A 25,378-nucleotide genomic window follows, 5' to 3' on the forward strand; every position below is an offset into this window, starting at 1 on the left:
CAGTAACAATTTCACAACATATACAGTACCGAATCATTATGTTGTACACTTGACACTAATATAATGTTAAATGTCGATGATATCTCAAAAAAATAATTTTTTTTAGAAAAGAAAAGAGACTCTTAAAAAAACAAAGAAAGAAAAGGACGAGAAAGAAAATACTGGGTAATAGAATGGCAAGTGATTAAGGAATGCAGGAACTAAGGAGGAGCAGCCGTGGGGCAGGGTCCTGGTTCCTCCTCAAGGACAAAAACATCAACAATACCTTTGAGTTCTTCTGAAGGTACTAAGGTCCCCACCCAGGTGGAAGATTCCTGGAGCACTGGCCTGTTACTTCACCACCAACCAATCAAAACAAAGTCTGCAAACAGTGGAAGATAACGAAGACTCTGACCCCCTCCGCAAATGATTCTCCCTTTCAGGGTCAAGCAGAATCTTGGAGTTGGGTTTTGCCAGCCTCCTGAATAGAGCAACCTTTCCTTTCCAGCCAACATGTGTCTCTTGTATTGCCTTTCAAGCAGCAAGCAGCCAAGCCCAAGTAACAAGAAAGACTATGTATTTGGTCTTTGTCCCCTCCTTCCTGGCCCACAGCTCCTAAAACTCTGGGCATTTCCTTAGTTATAGAGTCTTTTGTTATTCACAAGGAGACTCTGACCTTACAGAAGTTGTTGCTAATGAGGTAATTCAAGGTGGGCCCTTAGATATTTTCAAGAGAGGGCTGGAATGTTCAGCCCCACCCTCTGAAGTCCAGGGAGGAGAAAGGGGTTGGAAGTTGAGTTTAATCACCAATGGCCAATGATTTAATCAATCATGCCTAGGTAATAACACCCCCGCCCTCCAGCCCCAGATAAAAACCCTAAATGACAGGATTAGCACTTCCAGGTCAATGTACTGGGAGGGTGGCACACCTGGAGAGGGCCTGGAAGCTACTCCCCCATACCTTGCCCTATGTACTGAATACAGCCGACCTGTGTGACCAAAAGGAAATGCAGAAGTGATGGAGTGTGACTTTCAAAGCTAGGTCATAAAAAAACACTGGGGTTTTCACCGTGCTCTCTGGGATCACATACCCTGAGGAAAGCCAAATGCCATGTCATGAGGACATCAAAGCAGCCCTGTGACCAGGTCCACGTGAAGCCTAGTGCCCACAACCAGCATATAACTAAGCCTCCTTGGAGCTACTTCCTCCAGCCCTTGCCAAGCCTTCAGACGACTGCAGCCCCAAATGACATCTTGACTGAACCCCCCTGGGAGCCCCAGTGTCAGAGTTTCACGGTTAAGATGCTCCTGAATTCCTGACCCACAGAAACTGTGAGAGATAATAAATGTTAACTGTTGTTTTTTTTGGTTTGGTTTTGGGTTTTTTTGTTTTGTTTTGCTTTAAGAATTATACTCACAATTGCGGTAACTACTGGTTTAGCAGAACACAGCTTCTCCAATCAAGATTTTTATTTTAGGACAAATTTTATTTTAAGAGCAGTTTTACATTTGCAATAAAATTGAGGAATTTACTGTTCTTTTAGTCTTAAGTGTTGGAGTAATTCGTTTTGTACCAACATGTATCTAATAGAGACACCTGTGGGTCCTAAGATCGAAAGAAAAATTATATTACATGCACTTGTGTGTGTTCTTCTAGAAAAAAAGTCCATAAACTTCAAAAGATAAAGAGATTCAAGACCCAGAAAAAAAGATTAAGCATCACTGATTCAGACAATAAACGGTCAGTGGGAAAGGCTACATCCTTTCAGATTAGTTTTGGCAGTCTGTAATCCATAAACACATGATATCACTTCACTAGCTTTTCAAGCTATTGCTTGTCCAAGTTTGCGCCCACTTTTTCCTTCGTGCTGAGTCCTAGACAACCTGGCTAGAGGCAATGTGATTCAGGAGTTAGTGAGCAGGGAGGTGTGGCTGCGCCTGCGAAAGCCACAGCTTCCCACGCATTTTTTGAACATGCCTGGGCTCAGGGACACACATCTCTAAGCACGGGATCCAATTTCTGAGTTCAAGATGCATAAGTGAGCATGTCAAAGTGTCAGAAGGATCTAGCTCACCATTCCACATCTCCTGCTCCAGCTGTGACCTCTATAATCCTCAGAGCTCAAACAGCACACAGTTGTTACGAATTCTGCATGTGCCTCGGCCACACTAGTAAATTTCTTAATCTCTAAAATGGGAATAATGTAAATGCACTATATATCAATCTCAGAGGTAATCCTAGAGATCAGATAATACTGTGAAAGTCACCAAGTGAAAATTTTAAAACTTCATCTTGTTTCTACCAACGTGAGATAGTAATCCAAAACCAGGAAAAATCTCTGTTAAATACAAAAGCATGAAAGAGAAGATTAACGTTTGAATTTCAGTTAAAAATGCAAAACTGCACACACAGTACATTTATGTTAAAAAAAAAAAAAATACCGTACCTAGAAAAAGAACCAAACAAAACATTAATGGCACTGGGCTGAATCTGAATGGTGAATGATTTTTCCCTCTCTCTTTTCCTTTCCTCTATTTTACCATTTTTAAAAATAAGCAAGTATTTTTAAAAATAAGCAAGTATTAAAAATAAGCAAGTATTTTTTAAGTATTATTAAAATGAAGGTGAATGAGGATAATAATTAGCTCTTTAGTGTGTCAGGCATACTCTGCACGCGTCATCTCATTTAATCCTCACAGTAAAGGAGGTTGATTTCATCACAGCCACATTTACCAGAGGAGGAAATGGTTTTTCAGGTTAAGTCACTTTCTCCATGACAAAGAACATGGCTCATCGTTTTCTTAGTCTGTGGCTCACACTGAAGGTGCCTGGTGAATATCAGTGATGAGTGAGGATAAACCACCCACTGGGTTTCCTTGTCAACTCGGTCCTGAAGACGATCATGGGGAGGTGTGCAAGGTCTCGTGTTAAAAATGCCGAACAGACCAGCCATGGGGCGGAAACCAGGCCACCTAAGGGCCTCACAGAACGGAAAGGCTCCCAAGAGAGCCGTCAGGAAGGCCACTCCAGTGACAAGGCTGGGGATTCTCACATTTTAGCCTTCAGCCAAGGGAGGACAAGTAGGGGCACGAGCTAAAACAAATCCTCACTGGATCCCTTTCTGGGTCAGGGGACAGACAGACACAGAGCTTGGCCCTTACCACCAAGAGCCAGCAGTTGCTGGGCCCCAATCAGGGACAGCAAGGTATGTGTATTAATATGTCAACGAAGCCAGGCTGGAGACACCCACACTATGGAAAACACCTTAACAAGGAAGGCCCCGTTAGGTCAATGTCACTGCCTTCCAGGGGCAGCCTGACCAAGGTCCACACACACGGGGGAGCCACAGAGCCAGGACAGCTCATGGCTCAGCTTCCCCAGACCACGAGCACAAAGACCTGCACCCAGGTCCTTACTTCCATCAAAAACATCCCTTGAAATAGCCATCAACACCCACGTGATATGTGCCGTGGCACAACACAGCAGCAGACCTGAAGGATGGAGCTAATTCTGGAAGCTTCTCCCTCTCTGACCTCTCACAGCACAGGCAGTAGCTGGAGACCCTGGCTGGTCACTTAACCTCTCTGTGACTCAGCATCCTTATCTGTAAAGTAATATAATCTTCACAGTATTGTTGAAGGATTAAATGAGTTTAAACCCTTAGGACCGGGCCCACGATAAGTGCTCAATATGCATTAAGCCAGCAACTGTAGTTGTAGCAGTAGTTGTAAGTGATATTAGCTCTAGCTGTGGAACTAATCTCTCCCACACACCAACCACGGCAGTTTGTATTTTCCAAACATGGCAATAACAATATCTCCTGTCCCACACGCTCCTCTGCATTGTGACCAAGAGATGGAGTTTATACCCCTCCCTTTGAATCTGGGCAGGTTTGTGACATGGTGTGACTTTCAAGGCTCGGCCATAAAAAGCAATGCGGCTTCCACTCTGCAACTTGATGCCACCACGGAAGAAGTCCTGAGGCTGCCATGCTGTGAGGGAGTCCAAGACATGGAGAGGGCGCTCCAGTCCACAGCCCCAATAGAGCTCGCAATCAGTAGTCAGCCAAGGGCAGGAACCAGCCCTCGTGATTCCAGGCCTGAGCTGTGAGCTGCCTCCCAGTCTTGGGATCCTCTAAGCCGAGGCCCCCAACTTTGAAGAGCAGAGAGAAGCCACCCCTGCCAGTGCCTGCCCAAATTTCCAACCCACAGATGCTGTGAGCCTAATAAAATGGTTATTTTAAGTCAATGAGCTGTGAAACAATTTGTTACACAACAAATGTAACTAGAACATGTGTTATACTTTCAGCCAACATTTTTTTTTTTTTTTTTTTTTTTTTTTGCAGTGCGCGGGCCTCTCACTGTTGTGGCCTCTCCCGTTGCGGAGCACAGGCTCCGGACGTGCAGGCTCAGCGGACATGGCTCACAGGCCCAGCCGCTCTGCGGCATGTGGGATCTTCCTGGACCGGGGCACGAACCCGTGTACCCTGCATCGGCAGGGGGACTCTCAACCACTGCACCACCAGGGAAGCCCCCAGCCAACATTTTTTGAATACCTATTATATGAAGGGGACCAGCACAGAAACCATGAAGGAGAGATGAATAAGACGTAGTTTTATCCTAAGTTGACAATCCCCAAAGAAATACTCATAACTAATTAATACTATACAACAGGATGTGATGGCAGTGAGGTGCAAAGTGCAAGGTTAAGACCTCTCAAAAGAAGAAAGTAAGGACAAAGAGGCTTCACAGAGGTAGTAACATCTGAACTGGGTCTTGAAGGAAGCAAGGTGAGGTACGTGCCATGTGAAAACATTGTACTATGTCTCAGGATTAGCAAGAAGTTTGCCAAGGTCTCTTTTGTCACGTGACTGGGGGGCACATCAGTGCCAGGTGGGAAAGGGCACTGAAAGTCATGCAAATAAAAATCAAACCCCTCCTCTGGGACCAGGGCAGCTGAGAAGAGGCAAGTAGGAGACAGATCAGATTTGCGTTTCTGAATCATCACTCGAGTGGCAGGGGGAGGACAGAGTAGAGGGCAAGACTTGGAAGCAGGGAGACCGAATTAACAGTCAGGTGAGACAAGATGAGGGCCTGACCTGGTTTTAAGTTCAAGGACAAAAATATCACTCATTTAATCCTTCGTTCTTTTTTTAGTTTAAATCTCTAGTGGTACCTAAAAGAGATGTTCTAGAGACAATGATGAATAAATGTTAAATTACTGGTGCTACTTCTAAGGTGTGACTACCAGCTCCAGAACCAGCAAAGAGGGCTGCAGACAAATAAATCACTTCGTCCCAAACTGACTTTGATCTCCATGATGTCCGCTGAGTCACTAGGTGCCTCACCATCCCAGGACATTTAGCTACCAAGACCCTGGGCTGGGTCCCTGCTTCTGAGCTGTTGTCTAATTCACTCATTACTAGATTTTGAAGCTGCCACCTTAGAGGACTGCTAAACTATGTCTTCAAAAGTTTTTTAAACATTCTAATACTTACTTGATTTAGACAAAAATTTTTAGTTAAAATATTACAAGCTTTTAATCTCTTCTGACTACTAGCTAGAATCCTGCTTCCCTCCTTTCCCCAGAGATTGGTACAGTTAAGACTTAGGGATGGATCACTCCTGACTTAAAAAAGGAAAAAATATATATACATATATGGTAAATATATATTTATATATATATATAAAGCCATTGAAAATATACACTATTGATCAGCATTTTTTTAACGTAAACATCATCCTTTCATACAGAAATGTTCCTTAGTTTTCCTCCTCAACATTTTTGAGATTGAATAGAATTCTGGGTCTTTCCTTTTATACAGCTGTATAGTATTCCACAACAGGACGACACCCCATTTTATTTATTCCCATATTGGTGGATATTTAGGTTTACTTTTTTCTTTTGGGGGGGCGTGGGGGCTATAACAAACAAGCCCTTCTTTTTTCACATGCCTTCAATTTCTTGTCCTTTTCTCACCTGAATTTATGAAATCCTCCAGCTCTCCTCTCCTTCACTATTTAAACCATAGGGAAGACCTGGGCACTTCCAGGATGTCCATGGCTCTTTTCATCCCATGACGTGCTTGGCACGAGGACCAACCCAAAGACCACACCTCCCTGCTCTTCCACCTCAGCCCCTCCTCTCCTGTCACTCACCTCTTGCCACTACCATCCATTCCTTTCCCTGAAAAGGCAGGGATAACACTCCAGAGTCCTACCCAGCCCATAATATTCCTTACCCGTCCGTATTCCCCCTCACCCCCAACCTAGGAATGGCATGGAAGCAACATCTGGAAGGACAGGCAGCCAAGGGGGAGTCCTGCAGCCCTGCCAACCATGCCCATGGCTATGAGATGGACCCGTCTCCCAGCTCCACCAGGACTCAAGGCAGCAAATCCAATGGAAGATGATCATAATTGAATGTAAGTACCAGTATTTGCCTTCTGTTTCCCAGAGGGGAAAAAAAATTAAAAGATAAAAAGAGTCACATTACTTGCCTGTAAATGATCTCGCTGTAGTTACCCTAGATCTACTGACCACTGTTTCCTTCCATCCGGTCTCAAAAATAACACAAGTGGGCTGAGTGTCAGGCTGATTCTTTTTAATAAGAAGGCGGCCTCATGGCACAGCAGTCCCTGCCAAGTCCAGGGGCCACAAGCTTACAGTGAGTTCTAGAAAAGGACCATCCCTCAGAACCAGCAAACGCCTTGGTCCTTCTCACAAGCGTACACTTGAGGACTGTTGCCACTGCTGCTCGTTTAGGCTGCATTTCTGGACCTAGGATGTCTCGGTTGCTCCAGATTCTGAGCCAGGTCAAGAGGTGTCTGCTGGGCTTTACAACAGTCTCTTTACTGTCTGCCCACCCTCCCGGCACACGGGGCAGAACAACTCCTCCGCGGCTGCCCTCACACTCAGCCGTCCTGTTTTTTCTTCTGGAAGCTGGCCAGTCCCATCAGGAAGAGGACCACTGAGCCCAGGTCCTTCCTGAACAATCTCAAAGGGCTTCTCTGGGCAGCAGAAGGAAGCAGAAGACCTTCCAGGGCTTCCCCAGTGACATCAGGAACAAGACCTGACGTGAAGGGGTCCTTGACACACGCCCCCCGCTTCTGCCTCTCAGCACCCAAGCCTCGGAGACACAGAGCTAGAAAGTGGAGGCTGCCTTGCTGCCAAGGGGCGGCCCAGTTCTGAACGGGTTGTCTGCAGGGGCCCTCAGAGCAGTTTCCCACTCCAGGTGTAGCCCCTCCAGCTCTGACCCAGTAAGCCTCCTTGTGCAAAACACAAATGCTCTTCTCAACTCCATCCAAGGCCCCTGCCCAGAGCCTTCTCCTCTGGTCCCCCGGCCGTACAGCGACTCTCAGGGCTGGAGTCACTAGACAGTGACCAACTGTGTCTCTCTCTGTGCAGCCCTGGGCAGAGCCCAGCACTGGGCTTATGAGAGACTTCAGTAAACATTGCTGATGGATGGGTGAATGAGTTCGATGACTCCAGCAGGGCACTGGCTCCAAGTGCTCACTTCCCTGAGGTGAGGAAAAGCCCTGAGCACCCGCATTTGGTTCCAGAGGTTCCCGGCCAGCTTCCTGTGGGAAAGGACAGGTGGCTCTGGGAGCTGGGGTTGGCCGCATAGGACAGTAAGGGCAGCAGCTGGGCGGGCAGCAGAGATGACCATTCTCCTAGACTACAACCATCTCCAACATACGCGGGTCGCCCTGTTGGACGGTGAACAGATAATCACGGGAAGCTGAGCCCATTCAACTAGCTCAAGTGTGTGCTGGGGAGGAGGGTGGAGAAGGGGGTACAAGTCAGAGTGGAGGTTCAGAGCAACCCGAGAGTACAACCACAGCACAGCTAAGCCCTGGAAGGCCCAGAACTGGAAAACCTGCATGACCGAGGCACCCTCCCCACAGACAGCTCCACTCCGCCCTTCAGGGATGTGCTTTCTGCCCTTGGCCTCAGTTTCTGGGCTCCGAAAACGCACCCTACACGTGCCTACTGTCGCCGCTGCACTCACCCGCAGCTCCCCGCTCTGTCTCTTGGCGCTAATTACCCAGACAGCAAGCTCAATGACTGGGCAACTCTTAACCAGCCCTCCCAAGCTGTAGACTTGGGGGCCAATTAGGATGCATACTTCACCCCACCCAGGTCCAGCCAGACTTGACCGGCTGGGCATCTGTACTCCATGACCTGGCACACAACCACTTAGGGCAGCAGGGACCACCCGAGGAGGGGGCCGCTTTGCTTTGAGTGTGGGCGGCCAGTAATAATTAAGTACCAATGTCTACACTCAACGAAAACTTAAGAGTCAAGTGCACGGACACGGCTTCTGGGGATTTTCCCAGGCACGTGTTAACTCAGAATAGCAATCCGTGGCCCTTCTTCGTCTCTCAGCTTTGACTTTCCTTGTTGGTGGTTCAGTCTCTTGCTCCTTGCCCTCCTCTGTGGGCAACTCTGGGGTTGCATCTTTTCCTCCCAATTCAGCTAGAGGAACATGCCTCGAGCACGACTGTGAACAGGTGATAGGCAGTGGGCCCTGCCTGTTCCTACTGGGGGACACGGGCACGGAAGACAGGACCGCGGAGGCAGAGATTAAATCTGCAGCACCCCCGAGCGGAGAGCTGAGCGGGGTAGTCTGGACACAGTACTGGAACGTGGAGGGTTGTGCTGGCGCAGAGTACGGGAACCTTCCAGAGGGGGGTAGAAGAACGAGCCACACACCCCTGGGGCATTCCCAGAGACTCGGTTACATAAATTACAGCACTTCCCCGCGCGGTGAAATACTACGCAGCCATTACAAATCGTAGAGAAAAACAACGAGGAACACCAGCACTGCTGAAAGCGCATTACTAAGTTAAAGGAGGAAAAGGCTCGCAAAGGGTTTGAACGTGTTTTTGTAAAGAACCCCCCGTCACACCCACACCCACACCCACACCCACACACACGGGTGGGGAAAGTTCTGAGCGAACACACAAGAGAATGCTAGAAGGCAGTAAGGTAACAAGTGACTGTTTTCTTTGCACTTAGTGTTTTCCAACCATTCTGCACTCTGCGTGGATTACTCCTCCAACGAGGACAAATGGTCCTAAGTCATTTCTCAGACCACCTTCCTCCTCACTGCCCCCCAGAAAGGAGTCAAGAGGGGCGAACACTCTGGTGCAGATGAGTCAGAGGTTGTGTAAGTGGCGGAGGGAGTTGATGTGAAATAGGGAAGGGGCTGCCAAAATGAGCTGGGGCCAGACTGGCCAAGTGGCCCAGCAAGTGCGTGACGTGTCCCGTGTTTAATCAGCTGCCTTCTATGTGAGCTACCTACTGCTCAAGGACCTGGCTGAACAGGTTTGACCTCATCTCCATTCTTTTAAAGCTGTTTAGTCACTTCCCTAAAACTCCTTTTTTTCCAAGTTATTAAACTTTCAATTCCAGGTTAATCTCTCTTACACATCTCCCCTGCTTCTTCCAACTGGATGCCCCGGCACGGCATTATCAGATACCATGAACCTTGATGAAAATCATCCTTCCAGGATACAACAGAGAAGGCACCTGAGTGACAGATGGTTGGAGAAATCCCGAGAAAGCAGAAGTTCAGGCATTAACAGGCAGGCTGCCGCTGACTTACACAGGGCCCAGGACACGACAGCCCACACAGGGCCGTTTCTCAATCCCTACTGACAGCCAAGCGGGCATACCATCCAAGGCCCTGGAGAAACTTGGACAAACAGGATTTGGGTTCTGAACGTTTGCCGAGGCCTCCACAAAGTAAGGAGGGTTCACACGCCTTTGCCCCCTGGTGGCAAACCCAGCCCTCCTGCTGTAAGGCACCCCCAGGCACACACACACACACACACACACACCCCGAAATAGGGGCAAGATGAGAAGCCCTCTCTGAGAGGAGACAGAAGCACAAGGTGGTCATGAGACTCATCACCCCGAAATTGAGACTTCCTCCCCAGCTGTCAGCTGAAGTGGGCAATAGGGACCGAGTCCCTGCTCGGCTCCAGACACTCGCCGAATCTGCACCACACTAGCCTTTTCTCAGGTGTCTTCTCGTTTTAACTTCACAGCCATCTCGTAAGAAAAGTGTACTGTCCCCATTTCACAGATGAGATGAGCAAACTGAGGCTCGGAGAAATTCAGTGTCCTGGTAGATGCAGAGCCAGCACCACAACCCACAATCTCTGACTCCAAGCTCCTTTCTCATCCATTCTACAAATACTGATATATCGTGCTCTTCTTTGCCAGGCATTGCGCAGACCCAAATCCCCACAGTCTAGGAGGGGGAGATAGATGTGTAAATGGAGGCTGCAACGTGCTCGTGGCGCGGTCAAGGACGCTTGGAGGACATGGGGCAAGGGTGCCCTCTAACCAGGGGAAGTCAGGAAAGGCTTCAGAGAAGGAGCTTCCTTGAGCCAGGTTTTAACTGAGAGGAGTGGGCATGCCTGCTGGGTGACGGCAGGAGGGCATACCGCAGGATCTCAGCACAGAGCAACCCGAGTGTGCGCAGAGCTACAGGAGAGAGCCAGAGGGGCCAGAGCGCTGTAGCAGTTTGCCGTTGACAGGTGAGGGGAAAACTGAGGGGTAAAGGAAGACCAAGAGGAAGCAGCAGAAAGGGGCGGATCAGGGTGTGGCTTGGATGCCACGCGAAAGAAGCTTCGGCCCGTGGACCACAGGCAATGGGGAGCCACTGAGGGGTGTAAATAAGGGGAAATCTACCTATCTATCTATTTATCTATCTTCTGAATCAGGTCTCGGGAAGATAGTTCTGGCAGGAATGTTGGGAAAGGGGCCCCAGCAGAAGGCTCTGGCAGTGATCCAGATGAGAGCTGCTGAGGCCCCAACTAGAGCAGAGCACAGGGGGTGGAGGGGGTGTGGTCTGGCAGGAGAGATGCTAAGGAAATGACATCAGCAGTCAAGAGTGCACGGGGGTGTCTAGGGAGCTGTCGAGAACAACCCCCAAATCTTAGGCAACTGGAGTGGGGGGGGGATGGCGTGAAGAATGGAAACAGAGGAGGGGTAGGCTTAGGGGGAAGTGGATGATGTCATCATTGGACTGAGAATTTATTCCCTGGGCCCATCCAGCTCTCTAGACCACCGCATCACGTGCAGCGAGAAATCATCTCCTCCAGCTAGCCCTTGGCAGGACAGAGGGAACAGAGAACAGTCACACAACTGACGGATAGCAAGCACTCAGACAAGAGGGGCCTCAGAGGTCATAATAAACCATTGATCCGTTTGAGAAAGTTGCCAGAAGACTGTTAATTTCCAAGCTGCTCCCAAATATTTGGCATTCAGTCCTCCAAGTCTCCATCAGTTGCAGACCCCGCAGCTCCCAAATGGGTATCGTCACCACAAAGGTCAAGACATAGCAGAAGTCAACAAGGGCAGAACCCATCCCTGGAAAGCAACCAAGGACTCCAGACTCACGCAACCTAACCAAGGAAGGCTTGATAGAGGAAAGAGAGGAAAGACAACCAAGACGCTCAAAACAGAAAATGATCCCAGTGATGAGGGCTCTGATGATATGGCTGTGGTTATTGCTTGGCTAGAGCTGCACCTTGAAAATACCGGACAACGATGACAATCCCCAAAGGTCTCCAGCCCACCTAGTGCTGAGAACTGGAATTATCAGTTGCCTTTTGTGTTGGCCAGATGAGATGTGGAGCCGGTGTGGGTCTGGGCAGGGGCTGTCAGCATCTCTCAGCACAGCAGACTGTCATTGCATGGTGACACATCCTCCAGGATTGAAACAGCATCTCCAAAACCACTTTCAAGACCACTGTGGAATAACTAACCACACAACATGCTGAGTGAGGAGCCCTCGGAGCTGGGACGGAGAGCAAACCCGGAAGGCAACAAATGGGCACGTGGACGCTGAAGGATTAGTTTTTAATCCTGCCCCGCAATCCTTTTTCAGCCATATATTTCTGTCTCTCCAAAGTTAGCAAAGACTTTTAAAAAATCCATGTTCCAAGGGGGGGGGAAAGAGAGATTGTACTCATTAACTCAGAGCTGCCCTTGTCCGACAGGATTAACTCACCAGACCTGCAGGGCCAAGAGAACAGGCCCCAGGGCATGGGGGGCACTTTTGGGGGGCAAAGGAGCTGCTGTTTAAATGCTTTTTACAGAACCTCCAGCCAAATCCAGAAAGATAAAGGGCTGCAGTGAGGAACAGGTGAGGCAACAGATAGAAAGCGGCTTTGAAAAAGTTCTAACTCCCCATGGGTAGGGACCGTGACATTAGCACGTTTACAGAGTACTCGATTCACTTGCCAAGGCAAAATTCCAGAAGTATGAGGCCCTGGGACTGGAGTGGAGCATTTCTTCACTGCAGCTATCCCTGACAGGGTCACTGTAAAGTAATGAATTTTGTGGACACGCAGAGAGAAAAAATAGACTCGAATGCTACAGATCGACACTGCACACTGCAGACACAGCCTCGGGTTTCTAGGAGCTGCATTCGGGTCTTGGGCAGAGTTCAGCTGCAATCTGTCCCCCTGAAAGCCAGCTAAGGAGAAATCAGCCCCAAGCCTGGACACAGCACCAAACATCCCCATACTCGGATCATCTAGAATATCCCGGGTTCAAGCATTCCTGTCCAGAGCTGGGCCAGGTACTTCCACCGCCTGCACCAGGGAACTGGGAGATCTCAGCAGGTCACCATCCTTCCCAGGAAGTATAGCAGAGTTGGTTTGGGTTTTTTGTTTTTTTGTTTTTGGCGGGGGGCGGGGGGTGCTTTAGACAATATTTTAGTTTCCTGTCTAGTGCTGAATACCCTATATGCAAAATAAAAGCTTTTTTAAAAAACATTTTAAACCCAAACAAAAAAACACAAAAGGCAAAACACCTAGACAAGCCTCAAAGTCCCTTTTCAGATTGTGTGATTTTGTGATACCAAAATTCAGAGCCCCAGGACTCCCCTAATTATATATATTTTCCTCTTTCAGGAAATTTTACATGTAAATGATAGAATGAAACCAAATATCAGAATCACCACCTTGGGAGTAAAAGAACACTTAGAAACCATACAAAGTAGAAATGAAGAACCACCATGAGAGGAATCTGACCTGAATTAAGAAGCAACATTTAAAATTCCAGGTTCAGAAAAGCTTGAACAGAATCCAGGGCTGAAGTCAGCCCTGAGCCCGCAGGCCCTGCCTTCCTGCAAAGGTGGGTAGATTCTGGTCTGCAGAGGAGGTGCCAGCTAGGGAAGTGCCTCCACCCCCCATCCCATCCCACCCCACCCCACCCTATGCTGTGGAGGCTGAAATGGAGGCCAGAGAGCAGGAGTCCACAGTCAGCATCACAGCAGCAACACAGAGAGAGAACACTTTTTGAAGGAAACATGTGAAACCGAGAACACCGGTGACCTCTGGGGGGAATGGGGTGAGAAGCAGACAATCTGCACAGTCTACCTCCTAAGCTACCCTTTTTAATTGCATTACCTATTCAAAAATAAATGAATAAAATACATGGCATGCCAAAGTAAAATAGGAAAGCAATAAAAAAAAGACAAAGATAGTTTAAAACTTCTCCTAATGAAATGTCATTTCAAAATCTAAGGGGAAAATGGGGCTAGGGGAGGAGGATGCAGAGGGTTCAAGTTAGTGAAGAAACCAACTTGATAAACAAGAGCCATCGTCCTGGCCAAACCCGCCACTCTCCGGTCCTCACCGTTCACATCTGCCTCGGAGCTCCCACAGCAAGCCCGGCTCTGCGCCCAGAACACCTGGTTCTCCTCCTCCATCCCTGCCCACATCTCCTCAGTAATGGGTTACGTCCCCTCCTGCCTCCTGCCCAGAGACTCAGGTTGCCCACCAAACCACAGGAGGTGCCCTCCACCCTCCTCTGCTGTAATCATACTATTAGAGAGTTCACCTGTTCATATGAGCGCCCCACCTGAGCCCAGGTGGATTTCCCAAAGTTGCCTGGAACGCGATCTCCCATCCTGCCAGCTCTGCCTACGTGACTTTGACACTGTTCCCATCAAGAAAAGGGATCTGTGTTTCTTGCCTTTGAAGCTGGGTGGGCTCACGACTGTGAGAGGAGTGACCCTCTGCGACTTCAACTGGAGCTCTGAGAGCCATATAAGCAGCCGGACTGCTCTGAGCGCCCCATGCTGAGGAACCCAAGTCAGCGCCCAGGAGGGACCCTGTGAAGACAGCTAGATGGTGGCCCTGCTGTTCCAGCTCGCCGGTGGCCCGGCCCCAGCATGAAAGACACTGAGACACAGCCGCCAGCCAAACCCTTCCCGGAAACCTGAGCTACAGACAATTCCTGAAAGACAATAAAATAATTTTTAAGACACAGATTTGGGATGACTGCTTACAAAGCATTTATTAATTATTTTATTAATTAATTAATTGATTAACTTGCCTCTAAACAGCAGAATCCCAAAGCCCCGTCTCAAACTCACCTTCGGTTCCCACTTCTTACTGGTGTTAAGGCATTGAGCTTGACAAAGCCCTCGAGTCGCCAGCTCCAGAAATTTGTTTACATCAATTCACTGTGTCTGCCCATAATGCCTACTCCTCCAAAACTGTCCCACCGATGTCTACCTTACTCAGTTCTCTTCCTGGAATAGAGGAGTCCATGGTCTCCTCCACTCCTTGGTTAATTTCACGCCCACTCATGCAACTGTCCCTAAACTCTGCATATTCATAGGAACTCGGCCTGGATCCTTTCTTGCCTTCCTGCACTCACATCTCCGTCCATTGTCCTAGGCCTCTGCGTCCAGGGCTGTGTCAGTCACCTCGCAGCCCCTCATCCTTTCCAACTCCCCCCACACAGAACAGGAAAGACTATTCTGTTTGTTTTACACCCACGACGTTTCAGAAAAGACTTGAGGCAGCTTAAGCACCAAGAATTCTCATCCTCAAACACAGGGATAACCATCCCCTTGCGGGGGCACTGACGCAGTATATCCCACAGAGAACCAAGAATCACATGAACAACATCTGGGTACGGGGTCTCTGGCCTCCACTCACAACGTGAAGATAAACTCGGGAAGATTTAAAGGCTCCTCCCCTGCAATGGCCTTTTCTCTACTCCACACCCAACCAACTCCTAGTCACACTTTGAGGCCCAGCTCATTTGTCATCCCTGCTGGGAAGCCTTCCTCGCCCCCTTAGGCTGTCAGTCACTCTCTCCCCGTGTAGTGTGCCTGCCCGGCACCAACATTTATCTCCACACTCGCCTGCCTGAGTGCAGACTCAGGGCACCTTAAGTCAGAGCCTCACCTTATCTCTGTGCGCCCTCCGCACTTCGGACGGTAGGTGCCCAGTGAGTGCTCGTGGGATGAACTCAGTTGGCTGCTCTCTGGGAACCCCCTTTCCGTGTACCTACCCTCCTCACAGAGGCTGACATCACCCCTCACCCCATTCTGAGGCCTCCCTCAGCCTCTCCTTGAACAAAGCAGGACCCCTCATCCTGCTGAGAGCCCCACTCCACAGCCATCTTTCCTGGGAAGAATGCCCCACCCCAGGTTTACGATTCCTTCCAGGCTGGAAGGTGCCTCTAGAAGCATCTGTTCAGCTATCCAAGCCTTCATGGCTTGATCTTCATGCACTTCTGAGTCAGCCCTACTTACCCTTTTGGTTTCAAGCACATCAGCTGGAAGGCTGGTGACAACTTCCCCCAGCTCAGAACAGTTTTCCCACATGCGGTTCTTATGCCTGAAGGAAATGCTGTGCTCTCCAGTAACATTAGTGAAATGGATGGTGATGTTCTTAGCATCCTAGGTCTTAGACTAGAAAAAGCACTAATACTGCCGAATCCCCAGCTTCAAGAATGGTGTGTGGGGCTTCCCTGGTGGCGCAGTGGTTAAGAATCCACCTGCCAATGCAGGGGACATGGGTTCGATCCCTGGTCCGGGAAGATCCCACATGCCACGGAGCAACTAAGCCTGTGCGCCACAGCTACTGAGCCTGCGTTCTAGAGCCTGCGAGCCACAACTACTGAGTCCACATGGCGCAACTACTGAAGCCCACGTGCCTAGAGCCCATGCTCCGCAACAAGGGAAGGCACCGCAATGAGAAGCCCGTGCACTGCAGCCAAGAGTAGCCCCTGCTCGCCACAACTAGAGAAAGCCCGCGCGCAGCAACAAAGACCCAATGCAGCCAAAAATAAATAAATTAAAAAAAAAAAAAAAAGAATGGTGCCTGGCACTTAATAGGAGCTCAAAAAATACTAGCTGAATGAATGAAAAAATGAACAGTCACCTGGCCCAGCCCTGACGTGGAGAAGCTGTGGTCTGCCTGGCCGCTCCACACCAGGCCCCAAAGCATAAGAGGTTGTGCCACTTCCCCAAAGTTATGAGCAAGCCAGCGAGGGAAACTGGAACCCCCGTCTCTTGCCTCCCAGCACATGGCCCTCCTTCTGCCCGAGTGGGCAGCTTTCTCACCACCCACCCCTTCCACATTCCAAAGACAGCATCTCCATGAGAAGTTCTGGATGGCATCCAGGAGTATTTTTCTTCCTGGCTTTAAAACAAATTGTGACAAATGGCTCTGCAGATCTACTGGGCCATGAAGCCAAGCAGATGGCACTGCAGTTCACACTATTAACTTAAATTCTACTCGATGCTATTTCAAATTAGGGCATTTTACCTAGAAATTGTAAAAAGCACCGTTTTGGGGACGGGGGTGTGTACTTGTAAGTAAATTTGCCATCAGATTCATTTACAAATCTACTTGCTCCTGGCCACCCTCAATGATCACACACTTTTACCCACTCCCCCTTCCTCTCCTCCACCACGAAGTCCTGACTCATGTAAACAATGATAGATTCTTGGGACCCACTGGTATAACCACCCACCTAAACTTGACTGTGCCTGTGGACATCCCCCCAGCAGAGGCACATCGCCGCTGATGGCAGCCCAGGCGGGGAAGCTCTACTGGAAAGTTCTTTACTGTGAACTGAAATCGGGCTCCAGGGTCCTGGACAAACCCAGTTTCTCATTTATCCATTCAATGGGCAATAAACGAGCACATTCTAGGCACTGGACACTGAAGCAGACACTGAGGCTACAAAGAGACGCACAGAATGATCTTGAAACTCAAGGGGCTCACCATCTAGAAGCTCTGAAGCTTCTGTCTCCAGGCTGAACAGCTGGACATCTTCCGTGGCTGTGCATGATATGGATTTGGTTCCTCTCCCTGTTTCTTACAAACGGGCTCCAGTTTGCCTCTGTCCCGCCAAGCGTGTCGCCCAGAACTTTGTGCTCTTCCCCACGCATGGTCTGGTCAGCAAGGAACGAGCAGACCACTACCCCTCGGTTCTAGACACCACAGATGAGACAGATAAGACAGATTTGTTTGGTGGACACATCACATGGTTGACGTCTGCCAGCTAAAACCTTCCATCCTTCTACCACCTGCCCTTCCCACACTTGTGCAACTGGATTCAGAACCTTGCACTGATCGCTGTCCGTCCTAACAGGACCCAGCCCATCAGCCCATCTCTTTCTTCCTTATCAAGCCACATACTTGCTGTCCTTTCTTGTTTTAAAGTGATGTACATAACTTTAAACGATTTGGAGGAGTATGACCTCTACCTTCATCAAAACGGACTAGAAAAACGCAGAGAGGTCGAGGACAGAATCCTACAACACCTAACGCAGCCAGAGAACCCTGACGATGATGCCTGGGCACATTGTTTCCCAGCTCTTGTCCTGCCTGTAAGTGTATGAGCTCATGGTGTCTCTAGCTGGCATCCACAGCAGGTATTCTCAATAAATACACCAATTTGATGCCAAATCCTAAGCCATTCCACATGTATTAAAACTAAAAATAAAATTTAAAAAAAAAAGTTATCTCTGTTATCTTCCCTCTTTTTGTGGCTTCCTTCAGCCTAACTCTACTCCTTCACCCAAGCCTGCTCCTTCCTCACCAGAACCCCTCCTGTTCCCCTGCCACCACCAGCAGCCCTGTCCAGCTGTCTTCTCTTCAATCTTAAAGGTCTTTAGCATATTTTAATACTCGGCTCCTTACTGCCACTCTCTCCTTCCGCCCCAGCCAGTCCACCCAGTAACTTACTGCCTCTTATGTCCCCCACGGCAGCTTCCCGCCTCAGGCACAATGGCCCAGGGGCTCCACTTTGCCAATCCCTTATTGTCCAACTCCTCCTCCTGGTATTCTAGGCTCCCAGATTCTGGCCTCGCTCCCCCATCTACGTAACCTGATTCCTACCAGTCCTTCCACAATTTGCCTTTCCCCCCCAAGCCCGCTGTGACTCATTCCCACCTATACATTTTGCTTCCAGTGTTTTCCATCTTCCAGTGTTGAAGAGCTAAACAAGATGGAAAAAGAAGGGCTTCCCTGGTGGTGCAGTGGTTGAGAGTCCGCCTGCCGATGCAGAGGACACGGGTTCGTGCCCCGGTCCGGGAAGATCCTACATGCCGCGGAGCGGCTGGGCCTGTGAGCCATGGCCGCTGAGCCTGCGCGTCCAGAGCCTGTGCTCCGCAACGGGAGAGGCCACAACAGTGAGAGGCCCAAGTACCGCAAAAAAAAAAAAAAAAAAAAAAGATGTTAAAAGACAGAGGAAGGAGGGAAGGGAGAAGAGGAGGAAGAGTGAAAAGAAAGAGGAAGGGAAGAAAATGGAAGAATGACGACAGCAGCACCAGCTAACTCTCGCAGAAGTATCCTGCCAGGCCCTGCTCTAAACGCCTCATACACATGACAACATTTAACCCTGACAACAACGACAGGAGGTAGGTGCCATCCTTATCCTCATTTGCAGATGAGTATGGCGCCGAGAGGTTAAGTACTCTGCCCCGGGCACACGTGGGGTCTGTACTCTGAACCACGCCACTTGCACGACAGGTAGGGAGATGAGCATGGAATTAAGCACCAGCCACACACAAGCAGCCAGTTGTACAGGTACTGGGGGAGGCGGGGTCAGCCTGGGGAGTCAGGGAGGGCATCACACGGAGGGCACCTTGATCCGAGTCTTGGAAGCAGGAGTCAGGCAGGCAGCCCAGGAGCAGGTACAGGCACTCATGCCACGTGAGAAGACAGGGCACGGGCAAAGCCAGAGGCCAGAGAACCAAGGATGAGTTCACTCACAGGGCTGGTGTGGGCTCTCTGGCCGGAAGGGGAGCATGAATGCAGGTGGGCAGGGAGCAGAGGTGAAGATGGCGGGCAGGGACTAGGTCTTGAGGGGTCTGTCTCACTATAGATGGGCCCTCAATCCTGCGACACATCAGGTCAACCACTTCTCATTATCTAAACCCTCCCTCTTCCAAGGCCCATCCAGCCTATTCCAGTGCAAACAGGTGTTAACCAACTGCAAATGAAAGGGAAGAAGCTGCATCTAGGACCAGTCCCCATACAGGCAAGACAGGATGCCCTCCTCAGTCTCCCCTCTTCACACTGTCCACACCTTCTCCAACAGGAAAAAGAAAATACAATGCAATTGCTTCTCCTGTAAGCTTGTTAAGTCAAATCCTTAGGGCTTCATTACTTGGCGTTTGCTAACTATCGATACGAGCGTCTGGAAAATACGTGGAGTCATGCACTTCTAGGAATCCATTAAATTTAGGGAGAAACTGTGATCTAATGTCATTAGATGACAAAGAAAATAAGCATTTTCTCAGGAATGGACAAGTTTTTGAGCTTTGGTTTAGATGCTGGCAACATCATGTGACACAGTGACCATCTCAAGCTCGTCAGAAGATGAAGAACAAGTACACATTTCTTAAATTTACTTCTTGAATGAGAAAGTATTTAAAATATATAGAAAAGTATAGAGAATAATAAATACCTGTATACATCCAAGACAGTCAAATCCTCATTTTTGCCACATTTGCTTTAGATTTTTTTTCAAGAAAGAAAAAAAGCATTCTGGGACTTGCCTGGTGGTCCAGTGGTTAAGAATCTGCCTTCCAATGTAGGGGACGTGGGTTTGATCCCTGGTCGGGCAACTAAGATCCCACACGTCATGGGGCAACTAAGCCCACATGCTAAAACTACTGAGCCCGTGCCACAACTAGAGAACCCACACGCCACAACTACTGAGCCTGCACGCTCTGGAGCCCGCATGCCTCAACTAGAGAGAAGCCCGCACGCCACAAGGAGGAGCCTGCATGCCGCAACGAGAGATCTCGCATGCCACTACTAAGACCCGATGCAGCCAAATTAATTAATTAATTGCAAAAAAAAAAAAAGGAAGAAAGAAAGCATTAGACACTGATCAAGTCCCTATTTCACTCCCTTCCTAGTTCAATTACCCCTACCCACCCCAGAAATAACATTCTGAACTTGGTATTTATCAGTCTCATGCATTTTTATGCTTTTACTATATATGTATGTATCCAAAAACATATTAATAATGTTTGCATGATTTCAAACTTTGTAAAATGGCATCACACTGTAGGTACTCTTCTGCATCTTTCTTACTTGACAAAACACTTTTGCGAGTAATCCTTGTTGACATATGTCACTCTAGTGAATTCATTCTGATTGCAGATCACAGTTCATTGCAGGAATATTCACCGCCATCTGTATCACAAATTTTAAATTCATTTTCCTGTTGATGAATTTTTCAGACGTTTGCAACATTTCACTGCAATAAATACGCTTGTAATGTTTGTCTAGGGGTATCTTTGGTCACAGGAGACATTGCCCAAATGACTCTGCAACACTGGTACACCAACTTTATATTCCCAGGGTCAGTGTTTAAGTATTCTTTTTGTATCTTCATCATCTCCTGGTATCGTTCGACTACTACACCGTCACCAATCTGATGGGGATGAAACGTTATCTCCTTGTTATTCTGAAAATTATTTTTAAATGAGAAAATACATTACTAGTAAATGCAGCTTAGTGGGCAAGAGTTCTCAACAACACGTGGGAGTAGAATAAGTTTTCCTTGGATTTTCTGGAAAATAATACAGAAAGGATACGGAAGTGAGCAAGGGTACCCATAAAACAAGATTGGCCATGAGCTGATAATTGTTAGAACTGGGTGAGAGGTGCATGGGGGTTCATTATCCTATTTTCTCCACTTTAGTCTACATTTGAGATTTTCCACAATAAAAAATTAAAATAAGGAAAAGCAGCAGCAGCATTTGGAGCAAAGAAAACGCAACAAAGAGGAGCCCCTGTAACAGTGGAAGGAAGGCAACCTTCAGAAAGGGCAGAGGCTGGAGCCGCAGGTAGAAGAGGACAAAAGGAAGCTGGGAGAGGGGGGCTTTCAAATTGTGCTGTGATTTAAGTCAGAAGAGTTAGGAACATTATTGCTCAAACTGGTGTTTCTGACGACCCTTTACAATACTGCAGGACCTAATAAAATGTTATCAGATTTTAAACGTAGGATTGATAAATCACTCAAGTGTTTGTTCCATGAAATTGTACTTTGAATTACAGAACATTTGTTTTCATACTCCCAAGTCTGTTGTTTAATATGTGCAAGAATTACCTGTTACGCTTCCAGGGCAGGGGTCCAAGCAATGGAGCTGGTCAGGATGCTTGGGATATAAAAGATAAACCCCAAAGAAACACAGTGGAATTCTAGACAGAGCAAAACTTGACCTGAGACGGAGCTAAAAATTCCTGTCACATAGGTAGGAAAAGGCAGATTAGCTCAACTGGATTAAGAAAATGTGGAAAAGGGAAAGCCTCAACCAGAATTATAGCCAGCGGTTTTCAACTGGGACGTAGGATGTCTGAAGTGTACTGAATGGTAGGGCGTGACAGCGGCAGGTGCAGGGCAGAGGCTTGGCCGCAGCAACATCAATTACGGCTCCAGCGGGCCTTGGGAGCTCAGGGTGGCAGGTGTGAGCAGGGGGCCACCAGGGCCACCTGCCATCGAGCCTGCAGCAAAAACCACTTAGCAAGTCGTTTCCAAGTTCCTCGGAATGCTGTTGCCTAAAATCATCTCACACACGTGTGCCCCACACATCTTCACTCATAGTCGTCACTTGCCCACCTCTGCCCCTGAAGCAATTATTCATTAACCACAGGCATTTAGCAGCCAGTAAGAAAGCCCACAGGTCCGGAAAGCACAATGTGAACAGTGAAAGGGGCCGGGGTTGTGGCGCCAGCTCCTCTGCAGAGGCAATGCACTCCAGAGCTGAGGTCAACCTGTCCAAGGTCACACGACCAGTTCCTGACAAAGGGACTTAGAGAGGCCAGGTCTCCAGATTCCCAGATCAGTGCTCTCGTCCCTCCCATGGCACCATGCGGGTTCTTAGTTCCCCAACCAGGGATGGAACCCATGCCCCCTGCGGTGGAAGCACGGAGACTTAACCACTGGACCGCCAGGGAAGTCCCGCACCTCCCTCTTCTAAAGCATCCTCCTTGCGCTGGAATCCCAGCAACTGTTCTGTTCACACCCCTGGGCCGCTGAGATCTCATTTGGATGGACACTCGCGGCAGGACCTTCAGGGGCCTTGACTCACTCCCCTGCAGTCCTTTGTGTCCTCAACTCTGGGCCGCTCGTCAGCAGCTCTGTCCTCTTTTGTGCATCTATTCCTGCCAGTCTAAGGGAGCAAGCAGGAAGTTTCCCGGCCGGGTGCTCAGAGGCTGACCGTTCTCAGCAGACGTCACCTGGTGCCGGCCTGCCCCAGGGGCACCCATCCACGCCTGGTCCTCCTGGGGGGGTGCTGGGCAGCAATCAGATCCGGGGAGAGGAAGGGAGGGGAGCTGAGGCCAGGTTATAGCTGCAGGAAGGGACTTCACGCACTCAGGAGGATTCCCTGTGGGCAGGGCGGTTGGCATCCAAATCCCTGGGCCACCGGGATGCTGTTCCTACTCCTCAGTGAGGAGCTAAGGGCCAGGGAGTCAGTGACTCACCCAAGGTCATCAAGTCAGTAGGAGTCAAGGCAAGGGCAGCAGCCAGGGCGTCCCACTCCGAGGGCAGGGCTCGTTCTGCCCCCACGGGCGGGTTTGCCAGCAGGCTCTGACCTCCCCAAACCTGTGGCCCCAACGTGGCGAGGCCCCTCCACGGTCCACGTGCCGCAGGACAAACAGCTGCGCACCCTCACTCCGGCTATCACTCCTTTACAAAGGATGGCCTGTGCTTCCTTCCATCCTGACCCCTACCAAGAACACCGCTCAGGAAATGTTGCCACAGGTTAAGAAAAAAGTACACCCAACCACAGGTCCTCAAACTCCTCCTCTCCATGCCCCCCAGAGGCCGCACCAGGGCGAACTGCATCCACCGCTACCATTTACGGGCTCTGTCAAAACCTCGGCACAAAACAGGAAAAGTAATCCAGGCCACGGCCGTCGTTGGGTGCCCGTTCAGCAATCTCCAGCCCTGAGATGCCCGTGAAACCGCGGCCGCCAAACGGCTGCCCAGGCCCCAGCAGAACGCCCTCCAGCGTGGAGCCTGCCCACGGCTCCCAGTGGCTGCCGCTCCTGCCGTCGCTGGGGAGAGGGCGTCTCCAACTCCAGTTCTGGCCTGAAGCTAGCCCACAGGGCCATGATGGCTGGGGAAGGGAACAACGCATGTGTAGAATGTTCCAGTGTCCACCCTGCAAGAGGGCCCCGGTTATAGCAGCGCAAATCCACAGGTGACTGTGAATTGTGAACCGAGGTGATGGCCAAAGGGAAAGCCAGCAAAGGAGGACGTCCGTGGAGTACATGGCCGTCAGAGGAGAAGGCTGCCCTGCCTGGCTGGAGGGCCCCTCCATCAAGCCTTCCCAATATCAACTGGCTCCAAACATTGAAACGTCTCCAGACACCCACTCTTAGAAGGGCCGGCTCGGGACTCGTTAACCTAACTATCCGCCACGACAACCTCGGCAGCGAGTGACACTACAGTCTGACCAGAAAGGTCCGAGATTAGAAGTCAAATGTACCGGGTCCCTTTTGTTCTCTGCTGGTGGGAATGTGAGATGTGCCTCACTATGCGGAACGATCTGGAAGTTTCTTATAAAGTTAAACACACTCACCATATGGCCCAGCAATCCCACTCCTGGTGTTTACACAAGACAAATGAGAACCTACGTCCACACGAAGACTGACACACAGAAGAGCAGCCTGACTCATAATAGCCCCAAACTGGAAACAGACCGAATGTCCATCAGCTGGGGAGTGGAGAAACGAACGGTGATACATCCACACAGTGGAATACTACACAGCAATCAAAAGGAATGAACCAGACACATGCAACCACGTGCATGAATCTCGAAAGCACTTCGATGAGTGAGAGAAACCAGATTCAAAAGACTTCAGACTGTAGGATTCCATGTGGACCACATGCTGGACAGGGCAGAACTGCAGTTACAGAAATCAGGTCAGTGGTTGCTGGACCTGGAGATGTGGGGAGGGAGCTCTCGGGGGTGATGGGAGCATTCTGCATTTGTCTGTGATGGTGGTTTCCACGACTGTTTACACTCGTCAACACTCAATGAATTATACACTTAAAACTGGTGAATTTTGTTGTCTGTACCTTATACCACAATAAAGCACATTGAAACAATACTAGGTTCCTTTTCCTTAACTAGAGTTCGAAGAAGTGGCCCGTGCTGGCTGTGACTTGGAGAAATCACATAACCTTGCCGGGCCTCAACCGTGCCATCTGTACAGGGGGCTGCCTCGCGGTCCCCTGGCTCGAAACGACAAGAACGAAGTCGGAGGATGTGAGTAAATGTACAGACCTGGCACCAAGTGGGGGTCCGTAAGTGTCAGCCTCTGCCCACCCGCGCTCCCCAGTGCAAGTGAGCGACTCTACTGATCCATAGCCTTCAACCAGCCGGGGTCAGGGATGAGCCGGAGGACCCAGTGAGGAACTGAAACACTGCGGAGGGTGAAAGACAATGGCCACAGCCTGGGTGGGGCGGAGCGGGTCGGGGGAGCTCATGGAGGCGGCTGCTGGGGAAGGGGCTGAGGCTGGGGACAGCACAGAGGTGGGTGGGACAGCCCAGCGCTTGACCATTTTGCTCAAGGCCGGCCTGGCTGTGGCCTCCAGGTCTCTCATTTCCTCTACTTTAACGAGGGGTCACAGAAGTGCTTTCCCACAACTGCATCATCTCCCTATAAAGTCGTCAGCTTAAACACAGAGCCGAGCTGGGGCAGGACAAAGTCTCCTTTATGACACGTTGCGGTTCATCCGTTTGAACCCTTGGGCTCTGTGACACAGAACACAAGCTCCAGCCACTCCCCGTCACTTACCGCAGGCGCCAGGACACAGCATTCCTTTCCCTGGCTTCTGGTTAAATGCCACGGTCAGTATCTTTAGGAGGAAGCGGGGGGACTTGGGGGGTGGGTGGAGGTGGGGTCAAAAAGAGAGAATGGATCCAAAGGACTTCTAGGAACTTTAAAAGGCTTGGAAATTCATGGTGCCAGTTCTTTACTATGTCTAATTTTACTCTGAAAGTTCCTCTTAACACAAAACATCTTCCAGCCAAGACAGGGTTAGTTTGGGCTCATGAATAACGAAGGCGAGGGACTGCCCCTGGAGGCGC

At 49.6% G+C, this 25,378-nt stretch overlaps 1 protein-coding gene across 1 annotated transcript in view; it reads right to left on the reverse strand.

Annotated features, from left to right (window-relative positions):
* IGSF3 (immunoglobulin superfamily member 3) overlaps positions 1 to 13,714 on the reverse strand; it is a 58,004-nt gene extending 44,290 nt beyond the window's left edge. Inside the window, exon 1 of the mRNA XM_065892785.1 lies at positions 13,642 to 13,714. Within this exon, the coding sequence (XP_065748857.1) occupies positions 13,642 to 13,714 (73 nt within the window). The remainder of the gene's footprint in view (positions 1 to 13,641) is intronic.
* Between the last annotated feature and the right edge of the window lie 11,664 nt (positions 13,715 to 25,378).

This window comes from Phocoena phocoena, chromosome 1 (assembly GCF_963924675.1).
Source record: "Phocoena phocoena chromosome 1, mPhoPho1.1, whole genome shotgun sequence".
Classification (NCBI taxonomy): domain Eukaryota; kingdom Metazoa; phylum Chordata; class Mammalia; order Artiodactyla; family Phocoenidae; genus Phocoena; species Phocoena phocoena.